The 16,208-nt window shown below is 42.8% G+C and overlaps 2 protein-coding genes across 2 annotated transcripts; one reads left to right on the top strand and one right to left on the bottom strand.

The window, feature by feature from the left end:
• Window positions 1-249: 249 nt before the first annotated feature.
• LOC117817863 (zinc finger protein 853-like) lies at window positions 250-5,783 on the bottom strand. Its single transcript, XM_034690668.1, is given in 6 exon segments — window positions 250-795; window positions 797-1,746; window positions 1,840-1,951; window positions 3,118-3,407; window positions 4,646-4,973; window positions 5,569-5,783. Coding segments are annotated over 5 exon segments (1,716 nt in total). The 5' UTR covers window positions 4,950-4,973; window positions 5,569-5,783; the 3' UTR covers window positions 250-735.
• Window positions 5,784-7,454: 1,671 nt separating this feature from the next.
• mif (macrophage migration inhibitory factor) lies at window positions 7,455-9,497 on the top strand. Its single transcript, XM_034690680.1, has 3 exons — window positions 7,455-7,675; window positions 8,874-9,046; window positions 9,218-9,497. The coding sequence occupies exons 1-3, from the start codon at window positions 7,568-7,570 to the stop codon at window positions 9,282-9,284; spliced, it is 348 nt and encodes a 115-aa protein (XP_034546571.1). The 5' UTR covers window positions 7,455-7,567; the 3' UTR covers window positions 9,285-9,497.
• Window positions 9,498-16,208: the final 6,711 nt, after the last annotated feature.

The following is a 16,208-nucleotide window of genomic DNA, read 5'->3' on the forward strand; positions in this document are numbered from 1 at the left end:
TGCTGAACCAGATTCAGAGCAAAAGACTTGACACACACACACACACACACACACACACACACACACACACACACACACACACACACACACACACACACACACACACACACACACACACACACACACACACACACACACACACACACAACTAAAGCTAAATTCTGGTTTTCATCAGGATGGTAAAAATGATTTCTTATCAATAAGATTCTGCAAAATGACGATTTCCCTCTCATCAATGAGAAAAGAGCCTTCAGATGAATTGGAACATTTATTTCTTCATGATACGACCAAAACACAGACATATAAAATACTAAGCTGTCAATTATATTGTCAGCAAAAAAAACAAGGGTGTTGGCTTTAGCATGAGTAAATTACTGATAAAAAGAGAGAAAATTACATTGAATTGATCTTCATAAATATGTAAAAGATTTGTACAAAGAAATGAGAACACTTCAGATAAAAATTGCTGGACATCTGAGATTGATTTTTTCTTCTCCTCCTGCAGAGAAATGCTCATTAAAACTGACATCCTGTTAAACTCTGGACATTGGCCTCTGTTATTTACTTTATTATCAAGTGAGTGAAAAAGGCAAAGCCAAAATCACTGAGCATAAAATAAGTATCAACCAGACACATTCATCACCTAAGCTCTACCACATTCAATGGAACACCTGCATTCTGTTTCCAGTTCAGTCTCAGATTTGAAGGATCAGTTTTAAAAACAACGGTGGTTCTTCAGTTGCTCGACATCGCTGAAGCCACTTCCACAGTTGGAGCACTGGAGTGTCGCCTTTTCACTGTTGTGTATGAGTTGGTGTCTCTTTAAGTACTCCACACGACTGAAACGTTTCCCGCACGCCTCACAACCATACGGACGTTCGCCTGTGTGGATCCTCTGGTGCCGCTCTAAGTTGCCAAGACGACTGAAACTGCGTCCACACTGAGGGCACCTGTGTGGCCTCTCCCCTGTGTGCACCAGATGATGGCGTTCCAATGAGCGTGAGTGCGTAAAGCGCTTCCCACAGATTTCGCAGCAGTGCGGGCGCTCGGCAGCACAGGCACACTCATGGTTCTTTAGTGCCCAGGAATGGCTGAACGTGTTCCCACAGTGGGCGCAGGGGTAAAGACCCTCCTCTCCTTCACTGCTCGGATGCTGAGAGCCTCCTAGTGGACAGGGGTGGTCGTCCAGCTCTGCCTCAGATGTGAAGCCTCCTCCACACTGTGGACAAAAGTGAAGAAGGTCGCTGCCCCCCTCCTCTTCTCCTATGCTCTCTCCCACACTCCCTGGAGCAGAAAGGTGGGGCGGGTGCTCCGGCTCTCCAAGCTCCACTACGTCTTCTCCTTTCACGACCCTGGCTGAGTCCCCCTCCCTTGACTTCTTTGACCAGCCTATCCTCAAATCCCCTCCAGCCCTCACACCGTCCTTCAACCTGCTCTGCCCCACCTGCTCCTCCCTCTGCAGGGTGGGGGGCTGAGGCTCCAGTTCTCCATCCTGCTCCATTCCATCAAGACCAATGTATTTTGGAGCCAGGCTGCTCTCTCGGCCTGGCATTAACTCAGGGCTAACAGGCTGGGAAGTTTTCATGGCTGCCTCTTCGCGGCCTCTCTCAGCCCTCAATGCCGACTCCAACCCCCTCAGCTCGTCCATGGTCATGCCCCCCTCTGGTGGCTCATCTGAACCCACCTCCCAGTCCTCCTCATCTCTATCACTTGGATGAAGAGTCGGGGGATGGTCTGACAGATCATCTGATCAGAAATAAAGGGAGAAAGGAGGAAGAGCATGAGCACTTTCATTCACACTACTGATCTTTGAACATTTCACAAACTTTGGCTCATTACCTTCGCTTTGAGATCTTGAGGAACTGTGGAGGCCCTCATTGGGTGGGTCCATCTTCAAAGCCTCTTTAATTAGCTGGAGAGATGCGGGTTGGTAGCCTTCAGTTTGACCAAACTGTATTGAGAAGCACAGAAAGTAATCGGTTAAACATCTCAAACCAGGTCAAATACATAATTTATGAATACACATGCAATATATATATTTTTTAATCTGGCTTTTTAAAAATACTCTGAACATGTATGTCAGCTATATAAGACCAGAAACTGCATGTAAGAGGTGTATGTAGTCTCTTGAATGTCACCCTTTCGTTTGTTGATAGCCTCTCTCTCTCTCTCTCTCTCTCTCTCTCTCTCTCTCTCTCTCTCTCTCTCTCTCTCTCTCTCTCTCTCTCTCTCTCTCTCTCTCTCTCTCTCTCTCTCTCTCTCTCTCTCTCTCTCTCTCTCTCTCTCTCTCTCTCTCTCTCTCTCTCTCTCTCTCTCTCTCTCTCTCTCTCTCTCTCTCTCTCTCCATTGTGTCTGCGTGACACAGTGGAGTCACATTGCCACTTCTCTATGCTATCACCATGGTGACAACTTGTCAATCATATGTAACTATACATTAGATCACTATTATTACTATTAGGGTGAATTTCTCATCAGGATCCAAAATAGTGCACACGCCCCCTGCTGGCTATCAGGAAGAATGCAGGTTAAGGCACTTTTCATTGGCTTGGAGATGAGGAGGTGACATCCACTTGTTATATACAGTCATTATGGCCTTGTTACTTCATATGTTCAGCTGTATGACTGATACATACATACATACATACATAAGTCTTTTCTAACCGCTCTATTACACATCTGATACACTTCGCAATCACTTGAGAGGGAGGCCACTAAAATTCTACATGCTTTGTGTATTCAAATACAGCAGAGGAGGGCCAAGTTGATCTGTGCGCTCGGCTGGTCATATAATGGAATAGTAAACAGCTTTTCACCTCCACCTGTAGTATTTCTGCCTGAAAGCCTGCAGCACTTGAGATGTGGAGAGTCCCACTCTTAGTCCTACTTTCAGGTTCCTCTGGAAGCTAAATATCAAATCAATAGCTTTGCCTTTATCCACTTCATCTCTGCAGTGATGTGATGGATGAAAAACAAAAGTCTCTCTGTCTCATCTCTTTTTTTCTGGGCTCTTTTTCACTCTACATGAGGCTGCTGAGCAGTGCAGAGATGTTGTGCCACTTTCTCCTCCTACTCCTCCTACTCCTCCTCCTCCTCCTCCGAGAAACCCGTCTCCCTCACCTCCTCTTTGATGTTGGCCGTCTCCTCCCCCTCACCGCTGAGGCTGCCCTCCCCTTCCTCGTCCTCCACCATCCCTCCCTCATCCTCTTCATCCCCGGGGAACTGGATGAGGTACATCTCCCTGGCCTCCTTCCCCCCTCTTCCTCCTGCTACCATCCCCACAGCTCCTCCACTTCCTCCTCCTCCTCCTCCGCCTCCACCACCAGCGCAGCCACCTCCTCCTTCCTCCCACACACCTCCAGGCCAGTTTTTGCCATAGGCTGCTGCTGAGCCCTTTTTTGACTTGCCTCCTGTGGAGAAGAGAAGATGAAGGCAGGGTGGGAGGGAGGTGAGGGAGGGAGGAGAAAGAGAGGAGGGGGGGGGGGGGGGGGCAGGAGAGAGAGGGTATGGAGAGACAGGAAGGAGAGAGAATGAAATATGAGGGGGAGGAAGATAAGTGGGAGGAGATGATTGGGAGACCAGGAGAAAGAGATGAGAGGGTGGAGGGAGAGGAAGATGAGAAGGAGAAGGGAGAGGAGGAGGAGATTAAAACAGCAGAGAGGATCAGGAGTAGAGAGGAGGTTGGGGGAAGGGAGAGAGGGAAAGGAGAAGGAAGAGGAGGAGGAGGGAGTGTGGTGAACAAATGAGGAGAGAGGGGGCGTAGAAGGACAAGAGAGCGGGAAGGAGAGAAAAACATGTGAAAGGGAGGAGAACAGAGTGAGAGAGAGGAAGAGAGAGAAGTGGAGTTGGTGGGGGCCACAGGGGAGGAGGAGGAGTGGGAGGACAAGTTGAAGGAGTGATGGAGTGTAAAGAGGAGAGAGAGAGAGAGAGAGAGAGAGAGAGAGAGAGAGAGAGAGAGAGAGAGAGAGAGAAGTGGAGAGTAAGAGTGTAATTACGGTGGTAGAGAGGAGCAGAAGAGGAGTGGAGTGGAGGAGGTGGGGGAGGGAGGGAGAGGAGGGAGGGAAGGGGAAGTGTGTGTGCAACGTGATGAAGGAGAGCACAGTGCAGGAGGAGGTGGGGGCAGGGAGAGAAGAGGGAGGCGAGGGCGTGAAGAAGAGAGGAGCAGGAAGGGGAGGAGGAAGAGTTGGAGTGACACAGACAGACGGACGGAGAGAAGTGAAGGAGAGGAGGTGGGGGGAGGGAGAGGAGCAAGACAGGAAGGGAGGGAGGGAGGGAGGGAGGGAGGGAGAGAGAGCGTGCAGAAGCACAGAGGAGTGGGAGGGACAGAATGCAGTGGAGAGAGAGAGGAGAGGGGGAGGTGAAGGACAGGGGGAGCGAACATGAAGAGGAGGCGGAGGAGGAAGGGAGGAGGGAGGACGGGTGGGAGGGAGGGAGGAAGGAGGGAGGGAGAGATCAGCTTTTGCCAGATGGTTTCCAACAAAACAAGTGCGTCTTCACATAAGCCCTGACTGCACAGCAAAACCCTGTTTCTTACAGAAAAATGACACATATTAGAATGACATATTTAACATGAGGTGCAATTTTAATTCTAAGACAGCTTCACGTGTGATAGAAATCTGATGTGTGTGAAAACGCCAGAAACACTCACGGGCCCCTCCAACTTTTCGCTTGTGCCGCCCTCCTGCTCCTTCCTCCCCCGCAGACAGCCCAGCGTTGCGGCGGTTGGACGCCCAGCCCAGCCCGTACTTGCGCTCAGTCCTCAGCTTGTTCTCTGTGAGCCTCAGGCGCAATTTAAGAGACTCGTTCTCCCTCCTGTTGATGGACAGCTCCACCAGGTAGTCGTTCACAGTCTCCTGGAAGAGTTTGGTGATCTCGCAGACCGAGGCTCGGATCAGGCTGTCCATCACGGCCGTCAGATGCGTCTCGAACGTGGAGACAGATTCCTCCATCATTGTGGCCACAGGTTCTGATGGGACCTGATGAACAGAATCAGAATCAGAGGCAGAATCAGCCTTATTGGCCAGGTATGCTTGAACACACAAGGAATTTGTCTTTAGTAAACTGTGCTCTATTTGTACAAAGGCATAAGAATAAAAAATATAAATATAATAATAATAACATCAACTATAAACACAAAAGATTAACAAATAGGCATGACTAATATGTACTGGTTCAGTGTCACTCATTAAACCAGCATCAGAAGTTATAACAAGTTACATATTGTTCGATCGAAATCATCACGATAACCATTATTTATCTTAACCATAACGCAATGATCTTAACTTGTCTCTACTAGCTTGCTGTCATTGACAAACCCTTGTATCTAGAGTATGACAGAGCTATGTTACCCCATAGAGTTACATTTAGGTTAAATTATCTCTGTAACCTTCAAGTTAAACACTACACTGCTGGTTTAGTCAAAAAGTCAAACGTGATTCACCACTAAAGTCACCCTGCGTCTAGCAAGCTTCTTTATAGAACTTACAATACAATAATCTTTTAGTGGAGCAGCAGCAGCAGTAGCAGAAAGTGATCGTGCTAGCAGCGGCTAATTCAGCTGTGTATACGCACCGTGTTCTATAGATGAAACCCAGAGGAGTAAACTAAGCCGTCAAAACAGCGACACACTTTCTGATTTCACGATCCGTGGGTAAGCTGTTTCGATGGTCGTATCCACGAAGACACGGCGACAAAGGAAAGCACCATCCAACTTCTCTTCCCTCTCTCTCTCCCACACTGCCACTGTTTTCCTCTTCGCCTCCTTCAGCACTGCTTAATGATGCCTGAGAACACTGCGCATGCCCAGTACCGTAATACACCCTACACCCAAGAGCAACCGCACCCTGGATTAGAAAACTTTTTTTTCGTCTATTGTTTTTTTCTATCTTGATTTCATCTAAAAAAAAATCTGGGGGATATTTTAGAGAAATAATGAAATGTGATCATATGAAAATACTTGATTAGTTTTTGTTCTTGTGTCGTGAAAAGTGTCCTCCAAGACGGAGGGGGGCGCTGTGGTCAACGTTGTAACAAGGTTATACCCTTAACCCTGTAAGACCATAGACTGTAAAAGACCACAGTTGTAATATTACAACATCAATTCTTTAAAAAAAAATCTAAAAAGTTTTTTTTTTTAAAGACCACATTTACATGGTCAATGGGTCCTAGTGTTTCACCCTGCCATGCCATTGGGTGGTCAATGTGTTCATAGGTCCGGCAAGCGGGCCATGAACTCACACAACCTGCAGACTTTTCTCACATCTCCTTATTTTATTGGACTGGATTTTCCATGATTCAAGTGAGTAAAATGTCTCAAATATTTTTTTTGATGATGATTATAATGTCTATAACATGATTATATTTAGTTGTTGTGGAATTCATTCATCAAATGTGATTTTGAGCATGTTATGTCTATGTTGCAATTCTACAACCCTGGGTCAACGTGGTAGTCAAAATAGCATTTACACCTGACACATTCCATGGGGACACTGAACTTCTTACATGATCATATATGAACAGATATGTTTTAGAAATATAATTTATATGATGATTACCATTAATACAAACTATTAATGTGATTTCTGTTAAAATTTTGAGTTTAGACAATAATTTATTTAGTTATTTTTGGTTGCTGTATATGAAATGCTTTATGTAGCAGTACTTGAAACTGTATCCGTGTCTCATCAGTTTAAAATAGTTAACAGTTGAAGTATATAATTTAACTGATCCTGGGGTTTGTTTTTCTGCTCAAATAGCTTCTTGTTGCATTAGAGTAGGCAGAAACAGGTTCTGAATGTTTTGGGGGTTTGCTTGTTGTATTGTTCAGGGAGAGGTGAGAAGGTGGGGATGCAAAGTGTTCCCTTTTAGTATGATAAGTAGAGACCCTAATAGGCCATCCCCACACTATTGTATAAATTTGGTGGAATGTGAAAGTCAGATTAGGATACATTTGAATTGAAACTATTTAGCCTGGAGAATATATGCTCATCTGTCTTACTCGCTTACGTACATATTTATTATTAATTTGTTTGTTTTACTTTTTCCATTTCAGAATGCCACCAGCAAAGAGATATGTTCTTTACAGTGTGCGGGATGGGATTGATGCCATCACAAATGGAGACAATGGTTTTGAGATGGATTCAGACACTGATACCAGTGCAAGAGGCAGATGAACATGCAAAGTGGACAAAGAATATCTGCAGCCCACTGACTGCCCAGCTGATGATTATATGAACATTCGGCCCCAAACTACCAAACACAAAATGCCCCGCAACCAGTATTATTGGCTGAAAAAGGATTTCATTAGTCCCAATACTGATTTCTCTGGTCCAGACATCACCAATAATGTAATTTCTCTCAATACACCACTAGAGTACTTCAAGAAGTTTGTGTCCGATTATATAGAATAGAATGATGATACACACTCTTGTACAGTAGGTGGCGGTATGCACATAAAAGCTGTTAACTATTAACCACAAAGAAGAAGAGGAACAACCAGTTTTACGGCTCTTCCGAAGCCATAATTGCACCTGCAGGTCTTGAAGTGAAGGAAGTCAACACAAGAGAAATCATGCCGATGTTCGTGGTCAACACTAACGTGGCCAAAGGTGATGTACCCGAGGCTCTGCTGACCGAGGCCTCCTCGGAGCTGGCAACAGCGATTGGTAAACCCGAACAGGTAGGCCTTGGACATGTCATGCTTGAATTGGTTTATTATTATACAAAGCTTTCTTCATTATGGGTCAGCTTCATGGATCTAAGTAACACCACCAAAAGCTGAGTCATGCATATAAGAACAGCTTAAAGTAAGGATCATGCCTCTGTAGATTGCGGAAATGATATGGCATTGTTCAAACATGGTATTGATTGACCCATATTTGCCCAGCATACTTTGACTGCGTCTCCTCTTCCCAGTGTTGTCATATGTTGCAATTCTAAAAACGTACCTGCCTTTATATTGCAGTAACTACAGCTTTTTGAAAGCTAAATGAGGCAAAGATCCTTAAAACCTAACACTAGTCGTAACCAGTGGTGGACAGTAAGAAAGTAGATTTAGTACAATACATTTTTTGAGTATCTGTACTTCACTTGAGTATTATTTGTGGGGGGTACTTATTATTTTTACTCCCCTACATTAAGAAGACAATTACTGTACTTTTTACTCCGCTACATTTATCAATGCTCTAGTTACTCACTACTTTAGCTTTGAAGTCAGCTCATGAATTTGTGGAGCAAACACAGAGCAGGTTTCACTCAGATCAGGTAGTTCATTTAGAGGTGGTAATGATGGCTATAAATCTCCACCTGAGCACCCATGGTCATATCTTCAGCCCGTGTTAGAGGTTTTTGAGACAAAGAATGATATATAAATGTTCTCCCTGTTTCCCACTCTGCCCAAAATGTACAAGATTCACAGTCCAACCTGAAAAAGAATGTTGAGCTACGTAACATTTGTTTCATCCCAGATGAACATTTCAAACTAAGTTGTCTGTGCTTGGAGTAACTTAGTTTCTGTTTTTATTCCATGGTATAGTTTTTAGAGATTTCAAGTAATGGTTTCTAGATAAACATGATGTAACAGAATGTACTCCTATGTATTCTTGACTGCATTAATGTGTTGTGAAAATACAACATTTTGAGATATTTTAAAAAGTACTTTGAATACTTAACTATTTTTAAAAGCAAATACTTCAGTACTTTAACTCAAGTAATAATATGACAGAGCAACTTTCACTTGTATTGGAGTAATATTTGACCAGGAGGATCTATACTTTGACTTAAGTAATGAAGCTGTGTACTTTGTCCACCACTGGTCGTCACTGATCTAGACAGTGTGGACTGACATCAGTTTTGTGTCTCTGTTTTGCATAAACCAGTACATTGCAGTGCAAATCAACCCTGACCAAATGATGCTGTTTGGAGGGAAGGGGGACCCCTGCGCACTCTGCTCCATCTATAGCATCGGCAAAATCAGTGGTGCACAAAACAAGCAGTATTCTAAACTGGTGTGTGCACTGCTCAACAAACACCTAGGCATCTCTGCGGACAGGTAGCTCACATACACACAATGCAGCCAACACATCTACTGCACTTAATCTGATTAGGGATTTACATGGTATCGGAAACACACAGACTCAGATACCCTTAATCTCACACACAGTGCATTGCTTTCTGTTTAAGCCGTATCTTATTCACCTTTTTCTCTTTCTGTCTATTTCAGAATCTATATCAATTTTACTGACATGCCAGCTGCCAACGTGGGCTGGAACAACACTACCTTTGGTTGAGAAGGAGCCAGATTCAGCACTGAAACGACCATTCCAAAATGTCCTTTAAATATTAACTTAGCTCAAACTGAAAAATGTAAGTAGTCAAGACCCTTGGACATGAGATGGCCAAGTTACAGTTGGACTACTTTAAAGGCACTTAGCAGGATCTCAATGCTTTGCACTAGTCATTTTTGATTCAAATGCAATAAATGAAACCAAGCAGATCATGAATCAGTCTGTGTCTCTGTGATTGTCAGGCCTGGTAAATACACACCACACGTAAATTCTCTGTTTTCACTTTCATTTGTATTGTTTAATTTGTATTTTAAACACCTCCAATCCTGTCTCTACATGTCCAAATGTTGTCCTATTTTTTTCATCCAGCAAATATATGTGACACTAGTAATATATTACTTAATTATATGGGACTTGTATACACATTTTCTACTATTTCCAACCCCTCACAGAGCTTTTACTTACACAACCACATTCCCCCATTTACACCCCATTTGTACACTGATGGCAGAGGATGAATTTGTTGGAACCATCAGTTCTAATTCCATTCACCGCATTCACACACCACCGACTACATTGAAATCTCTAAGATTCTGAACCTTGTAAAATATTAAAATAAGGAAAAAGAGACAACATTTTGTCTTTCAGAAAAGAGTACTTTTGGCGCTTAAATTCAAACTAATCACAATTTTATGGACAGTTTTTCGAGAGCAGCCACCAGGTTTTTACACTGGAGACTGATAGCCCAGACGAAGGTACTTTAACCCATTTTGGTCTAGGAAAGAGAAGTTAAAGCTCTTCTTGAAGAAGTGTTAGATTGTTAAGAAAAAGACTGACATCCATTCTGATGCCTCTGTTATCCCAAAAAAGCAGACCAGGTCATTCAGAATTGGAACAAGACTTATAAACTGGGATCTTTAAGTGAAGGAGATCAGCCAATTATTTACTACTGTACGACTAACTGGAACCTTTGTGTCAGTCTACACTGAAAGCCTATTAATCTTTGCTTGACCACAATGAGCCAAGTTTGTGCTGACACTGTGAAGCAACTGCTTGCCTGTCATTCATCAACATAGTGGGAAATGTAAATGTCTTACTCATTTTGGTTTGGATGATTTCATGGAAATTTAGGGGAGTCTAGTGATTTCTTTCTTTGAGTTGAATGACTACAGCTAAAATGCAATTGACTGTTCGCCTGTGAAACAAGATATTTCATCTTCAGTCCCCTTTAGTGTCCTGTTTCATTTAGTATTCTTATATTGTGCGACCTGTTGTAAAAGCATGTGAACGTTAATATACAGTTTATCAGCAGTTAATGAAGGTATACAACTTGAACCGATATGATCTGTACCTGAGTGAAAAAATGAAATATTGCCCTTGAGGATATCACTATGAAGGCCAGAATGGGTAGTAACTCCGCTGCGTTTAACAGTATACTTGGAAAGTATTCATTATCCAACCCAAGAAGGACTGATGTTAATTATAAAACCTTATTATCCAACTTTGTTGAAATACAGGTGAGTATCTTAAGCTTACCCTGGCCCCGACTCACTCATTGCCACTTTTCCTGACTTTTACCTGCCAAGTATACAGATCAGCTCACCATGACTTCTTGAGGAAATGTAACCAGAAGGTTGACGTGAAAAAGTCAAGACAAAATAAGATCGTCTATGTGTGTTCACACAGTTCACCCTGAAAGTAAGAGGTAATTTTCAAAAATTTGGTGCATGTGTGAAAAAAAAAAACTTTAGAAAAGGCAATTGTGCATGAAAATTAGGATACATACCATGGAAACCAACACTTGGGGAAGACAGCCGTCCTGCATCAATGCACTTTGTGGTGAACTGGGTTGAGTTTCAGTGAGGCTACCCATTGATAAAATGGACTCATGAATAAGCATCCAAGTGTAATGAATGCCAGTGCTTATGCCACTAGACCCAGCAGCTTGAGTCAAATTCTGAGGTCTAGGGGGAATAGCCACTAAGGTACATTTCACAAACCATCATGGACTTGTTGAAGGTTCAGAGAAATAAAAAAGGGATGCGAATATAAATGTCCTGTTGATGCAAACCAGTCTGCTGTGTACAGCTCAGCAATGCTGTACACATCAACGTTATAAACGTATACTTTCTCATATACTTGTTCAAAGCATGCAGCTCTAATGTCCATGTGCTCCATGTTTATTACAATATGACCCATACACTTCCACCCTGCTTTGGACAAGAGAATACCTCAAATAGAGACCACTTTGGCTCTGCTCTGGTGCAACTATCAGAACAGCTCTCTTGTTCTGCTGAGAGGCTATTTCCTCATGCAAAATGTGAGCATTCTTGGCTTGAGCAAACAACTGCTATGTCCCACCTCACTCCAAGCAAACTGTAATCTGTTAACTGCAGTTACGACCTTTATTACCCAATCACCCCACATACATGCCATTGTAGGGCTAGGTGCACAAAGTGGTCTTGCTGCTGCACTGGGCTGAACAGGCATAGTGGGCTGCACTAAGCGTTTACTATGGTCTTGGCAGCATTCAGGCTGGCCTGTTGGATCACAAGCAGGGTCAGGGGGCCCCCTTGTGGAGCTGTGTGTGCATGTATAACCAGGTCCTGCATCCTTACTAATGTTTGTCTTTTTTGTATGTGGCAGTGCCCTTCCCTTGAAACCTGGATATACACAAGAAGACATATTTATTTAATGTTTTGGTTGGGAGGACACTTGTGTGTGCTTTTGGGACTCAGCTGGAGCTCCACAAAGCTTTCTGCAGGTCTCAGCAGAAGGGGAGACAGTTGCTGTACTCTACCTTCTTTTTTCTTTTCCTTTTAGATTTTTGGCATCAAGACTAAGCCTGGACCAAATGTGTCTGCAGGTACGTCGAGAGACTGGATAGATTTAGTCAGCTTACTCTCTTTTGAGCAATCATCATTGCCATAGCTCTTCCAGAGGACTACAGTGCACCTGCGAAGACATGGGTAGAGGTCTGATACCATGCACAAGTTCCACAGGGCTGGGTGAGGCTGACATTTAGTTCCCTAAACCTATAACTCAGCCTGGTATAGGTTACAGCAGCGAAAAACCGTTCAGGGCCTTCAATGGTAAAATGAAGGCCTGAGGTAGTTGCAAATAACACAACTTTTCTTCTCGGGATGGCCTAGTCCAATGCCAACCTTCCAGGGTTTTTGGCGACTATAGGATGGCTCCCTGACCAGGAAGCCTCCTCTAAGCACTCATGAAAGACCGGCAGCAGCGGTCTGATAGATAGTTCCCCCCTCTGTCGCTTTTTTCCCTTTTAGTGAGATGCGGCGGTCTCCGTGAGGACTTAAAACCACACAATGTCATTGCATTGCTGTGGCTGTCATGTTGGCTTTGAGCAGGTTCATGCTGCTGTGGAGACCAAGCTTGGCTTTGCAGCTTGTGGGTTAATGAAGGATTATGAAGGCGTTTGGGGTTGCTTTGAGATTTTTGGGGTCAGTTAAGAAGGGGTTTAGCATCAAGCTGTTTGCTATGGTTAGTGCCTGTGGGTATGGCGTTTTCCTCTGGGCTCTCTGATAGCTCCTTTTCTGGGGGCATAGCTACCTCCTTTAAAAGATCTGCAGTTGACAAGCCAGTTCAGCATTGAAGCCTGTGTCAGAGAGTTTCAAAGCAAAACTTGCCACAAATGGCCAGAGTTGCTTGTGAATCCAGGGTGTGTTACAGCCTAAGGCACAAAACTGATACAGAGGAGGTATCTGCTCTGGCTAACCTGTTTCTGCGTGCACACAGCCTTGTTGGCAGCTTGCCCTTGTCCATGATGTGGGAAGGCCGAGGCTCGAACATCTCTGTCTGTTGACCATCTCTGTCAGGGAGCTGTGCACAGTTAGCATGATGACATTTCTCTGAGAAGTTGTTTCTTGGAGCAAAAAGAGGGCTGAGACTGGAGGAAAAAAGTGACGTCAGTCTTGTTGGAGGAGGATGTTCTTTCTCTTGATGTATTATTTCACATTTTGTAAGCCACTTAGCCCTGAAATCATCTTTATGCAGTGTGCAGAAAATAATCACTTGTGTGAAGAGGTTGTGTGCACCCTCTCTTGCCTAGTGTGATGAACCAGGCATTGACATTCACTTTCGTCTCCAACACGCTGTTTAGTCTGATGAAACAGCGCAAGAAAATATTTGAACACAGAAAGTAATAACCTAGCTAAGTGTGGGACAGCATTGCTTCACCATGCCAATCAATAATGAAGCTACAGTATGATCCAGCCAGCAAGCATCATGAGTGGAAATTTCTCTATAGCAATTCCATGCAACCACAAACATATTTAATAGTAAACTGAGAGGTCCTGTGGAACATACCACATGGATAAGTAAAACTTTCACCTCCAAAAACAGATTTACTGTAAAGTAGTGTAGCAGAGCCTTCATCACAATAACACATGGGGTCTACTCCTCAACTCTGCACATCAGGGAGCGCTTGTGTTACACACAAAATAACAGTCCCAGTGTACTATGTTAAAATCATATATGAGGGGCGCTGGTGGACTAGCAGTCTACACATATCGAGGCAAAAGTCCTAATCGCAGCAGTCGCAGGTTCAACTCCTGGCCGATAGACCATTTGCTGCATGTCTTACCCCACTCTCCATGTTTCCTGTCTCTCTTCAGCTGTCTTATCAATAAAGGTGAAAAAGCCCCCCAAAAACCACTTAAAAAAAAATTGGATATGTATTGTCATGCCTGTGGGCATGAACTGTTAGTTTTAAGAAAAGCAACGGTTACAGGACTTTCAATAGGAGTTGTCAGCAGTCCGCACACACCTGATAAGAAATGGGATTTTTCCTGTGCCAGGGAGGTCATTTCCAAAGGAAAGCTTGGGTCTGTTTATTCCATAATGAGGAGATGTTCATGTAAGGAGAATTTTGTTTTCTGTACTGACTGTATGAAAGGTATCTGTATCTCTCAGAACTCTTGGACTAAAACAACAGCCTACAAAAAACATTACAAACATGTATCATCATCAAATTCCTGACAACTAAAGGTATTTAATGACATGATAGTAAATTATGGCAATTGATAGAACTTGGAGTAATTACCACAGGCATACTTACACAAAGGAATGTCTTGTTCCCACAAGATTATTATATTGTGCCAACAAGATATTATTTCTGGGGACTCACATTTCTGTTAACTGTGTTAGCGAAACTCCAAGGATCACTTTGAAGCCGTGTTTATATCAGAGTGGTTGCACTAGTCTGGAAAAATAGAATAAAAAGATTTATGATTGGTTAGGCATTTTTAGCACAATTGTCTACAATATTAAACTTAATATCAAACATTTCAACAAATATATTCAGCAATCCTACTGATTTATTTTTCTCAGTGAGTTTGCTCTCTGGTTGTTAACTGTCAGAGCTGGCTGCTGGAAATGGAATAAGAGCAGGAATTAACAAGATTAATATGAAGACGCTACAGGATTTAGTAATAAAAAGAAAGGGGAAAGGATATTTTTTTTAAAGTGATTGAAGTCAGACAATGAGAAGGGAACATTATTGGGCTGTTTCATTGGAAAGGTGTCTATGAACCACTCAAACAGGATCAAAGGGTTGTTGGAAAGTTTATTGGAGAAAAACTCTGAGACTAGAGATTTGTCAGAATAACAAGAGATGTGGTTGTCATTGAATACATCAAAGCGGCAGAGAGACAAAATCATGAAAATAAAGAATGAGACAGCTTTTGCAGTGTTCCTTGTTTCCAAAATAGAAGAGAGCTACTGTAGGTGAGGAAGAAAGGAGTGGTCAGTGGTATGCCACTTTCAGTGAATCTTTTCTGGACATTTGGGGATTATATGAGGCCACAAGATTGACACGATTTTAGGGAGGGCGGCATATGTCTGTCTTTTGAAAACACTTTACCGGAGAGTGTTATAGGCTTTGTGTGCTGCCCAATGAGGCTGCTTGAGAAAGCTCCTCGCTACCGCTATACTGCTGCCAAAAATATGGACATGTTGCCTCAGTGTGGAGGGTTGAGACGACGTAGGAGGTGATGTGGTAAGAGTGACTATTATGATGACCTCAATATGGGGAAAGGAGAGTCGTGCATTCACTGTAGAGAAAAACATTTTACAGGATCAGCACAATGTCCCAAAAATATTAAGGAGGAGAAGGTAGGCTAAATAAAATCAGAGCTAGGAGGGAACTGTCATATGCTGAATCTGTGAGAAAAACCAAAAATGATGAAGGGATTACCATCCAAAATAAATATGGGTGATTAAAGACTGGGGCTTATCGTCTGAGTGGATAAAAACCTTTTTAGCATTCATTTCTATGGTCATTAACTAAGCAGCGCATATTCAAGGGAAGTCTGGAAGAATGAAAATGGTGCTGAATTCTGCAAAAACGTTCCTGGACACACCGGAAAAGGAATTTTGTTTTACACTGAAGAAGGGACTCGGGAAAACCCAGACTGTGGTGTCTGCTTTTTAGAACGAGATGAAGCGTTGAAAGGGACCACTTTTAGGTGACTCGTAAATATTTTGCACTGTTGAAATAACATAAAGGTGCAATACTTCAATATCCATGTGCAATATTGTAAATTATTCCATAACACATCTTATTATTACTCACTTGGCAATAAAGCTTTCTTGATTTGCTGTAACATAATCCTGTTCCTCTCAAAATTCTTTGTTCATACAAACAGGACTATGAAATCTCCCCCCAATTTTGTTGTTTTTCTAAATGAATTCTAATTATACCTAAAATCATTGAAAATAATGAAATGACCAAAAGCACTTAAAATATACGATTCCCTAAACTATAAAATGATTCCCTCTCCTTACTCAACTTATTTTATTATTTATTTTCTATGTATATATATATATATATATATATATATATATATACATAGAAAATAAATAATAAAATAAGTTGAGTAAGGAGAGGGAATCATGTGTATGTAT

Source organism: Notolabrus celidotus, chromosome 8, assembly GCF_009762535.1.
Source record: "Notolabrus celidotus isolate fNotCel1 chromosome 8, fNotCel1.pri, whole genome shotgun sequence".
Lineage (NCBI taxonomy): Eukaryota > Metazoa > Chordata > Actinopteri > Labriformes > Labridae > Notolabrus > Notolabrus celidotus.

Coding starts and splice junctions, on each gene's coding strand:
- mif (XM_034690680.1), top strand. CDS start 7,568: ATGCCGATGTTCGTGGTCAACACTAACGTGGCCAAAGGTGATGTACCC. Junction 7,676..8,873: donor CGATTGGTAAACCCGAACAG/GTAGGCCTTGGA, acceptor TGCATAAACCAG/TACATTGCAGTGCAAATCAA. Junction 9,047..9,217: donor CTAGGCATCTCTGCGGACAG/GTAGCTCACATA, acceptor TGTCTATTTCAG/AATCTATATCAATTTTACTG.